A 1490-nucleotide genomic window follows, 5' to 3' on the forward strand; every position below is an offset into this window, starting at 1 on the left:
TGATCATGCGTTATTCTGTCAAAACCTGCTGATTGAAAAGTGGCAAGTGATGACGGCAGGAAGGAAACTAACTTGGTAGCTCCACAGAACATCGCTATATAACAATATCGTATGGATTCGTAGCTAACAAATCATTGTCTTCGGGTGAGAACTTAGTAGCATGATCCCCTATCAGGAGAACGAATAGCCTATGAAGTCCAAGGGCACAGTCTTTAGCGCCCGTGTTGTGTTGATAAGAACTCTATAACTTAAAGGCATGTCACACTTTAAGAAAGTTAGGTAGCAAATTGCTATAGTGTTTCTTTGAATTCGTAGACTTCGTAATCGCCTTAGGTAGCATAGTATACCCAGCCTTCATCCCTTACCCGAGGAAAAAATAACCAAAATATTGCATTGCCTCAGGTTCATCCGTATTATGCCAAAACCTGTACCCGTTCCAGATGTACACTTGTAATACGTAACAAAACCCCTTTCCTTAGATCGCTGATAGACAAAATATATTCTAATCCCCACCTATTCGCCGAGCCTCTTCTTCAGCCTCCTTATCCATCTCGTCAACCTCGTCCTTACTGAACGCCTTGCTGAACTTTATCCAAGGGCCGTGAACTAAGCCCGTACCCGCACCGACTAGAATGCCTATCCCCGTAGCGGGAATGGCGACCAACCCGCTGACTAAGGCCCCGACAGTCATGCCGAGCCCGCCAGCGATTCCCGCACCTATACCGGCCCCGGCGGCGCCGCCCTGCAGCCAGCCAGACTCGAGCCTCTTAGCCGTCTTCAACAGTTTCGCAGCTTTCACGTCGAGCTCGCGGGCACGGAACTTGAGATCCTCGACAACAGCGGAGTCATTTGCCTCATCGGCTTGCTGATGGAGCTTTACGGACTCTTCTTGGAGCTTCTTGGATTCTTCGATACGCGAGGTGATCTCCTCTACAAGCTTCTCCTTGGTTGTCGGTCTCTTCTTCTGCCCCTCTTTGCTCTCATCTTTGCTGTTATCTGCCATCGCTGATTTGGATAAATTGATTGATATACCGCGACGTTTTAGCAAGAGAAAAGCACTTCTAATACAACAAAAACAAAACAAACCGCGGAATGTCAGAAGAAAGCGTATATGCGTTGTAGAGCATCAGCCTCATCTGTTTAAGGTAGGTTCCTCTTTTGGAAAGAGGTCGTTGTTTGGTTGTGGCTTGACGATTTTGAGGCTCGATCTCCGCTTTGAAACTTTGAAGACATTTGTCTCGCGGGCTATGTATGACGTCGTTTTCGCAAGTCTACCCAACATGTTGATCTAAGTACTACTTGTTACACGATATGCAACTTTAGGTAATTATTTTGTTACTTAGTAACAGTAAGCTCTAGGAAATAGTCGCGATTGAATGATGTCAGCCGCTCGATAAGTTGTTACCAGAAAAGGGGGAAGAGAAACAAGCAAAATGACGACATTTTCCCCAGGCCCTGTGACCTCGAGGCGCGGGGAACATCGTAATTAC

At 46.6% G+C, this 1490-nt stretch overlaps 1 protein-coding gene across 1 annotated transcript; it reads right to left on the bottom strand.

Moving 5' to 3' along the window:
- Positions 1-287: 287 nt before the first annotated feature.
- On the bottom strand, positions 288-1490 carry F4812DRAFT_410635 (uncharacterized protein). Its single transcript, XM_047932541.1, has one exon. It carries the CDS (start codon positions 1001-1003, stop codon positions 503-505), a length of 501 nt encoding a protein of 166 aa, XP_047795176.1. The 5' UTR covers positions 1004-1490; the 3' UTR covers positions 288-502.

Source organism: Daldinia caldariorum (genome assembly GCF_022478825.1).
Source record: "Daldinia caldariorum strain CBS 122874 unplaced genomic scaffold F4812scaffold_1, whole genome shotgun sequence".
NCBI classification, from domain to species: Eukaryota; Fungi; Ascomycota; class Sordariomycetes; order Xylariales; family Hypoxylaceae; genus Daldinia; species Daldinia caldariorum.

What these genes read in the sequence shown, in the direction of transcription:
- F4812DRAFT_410635 (XM_047932541.1), bottom strand. Translation starts at nt 1,003, where the DNA reads ATGGCAGATAACAGCAAAGATGAGAGCAAAGAGGGGCAGAAGAAGAGA.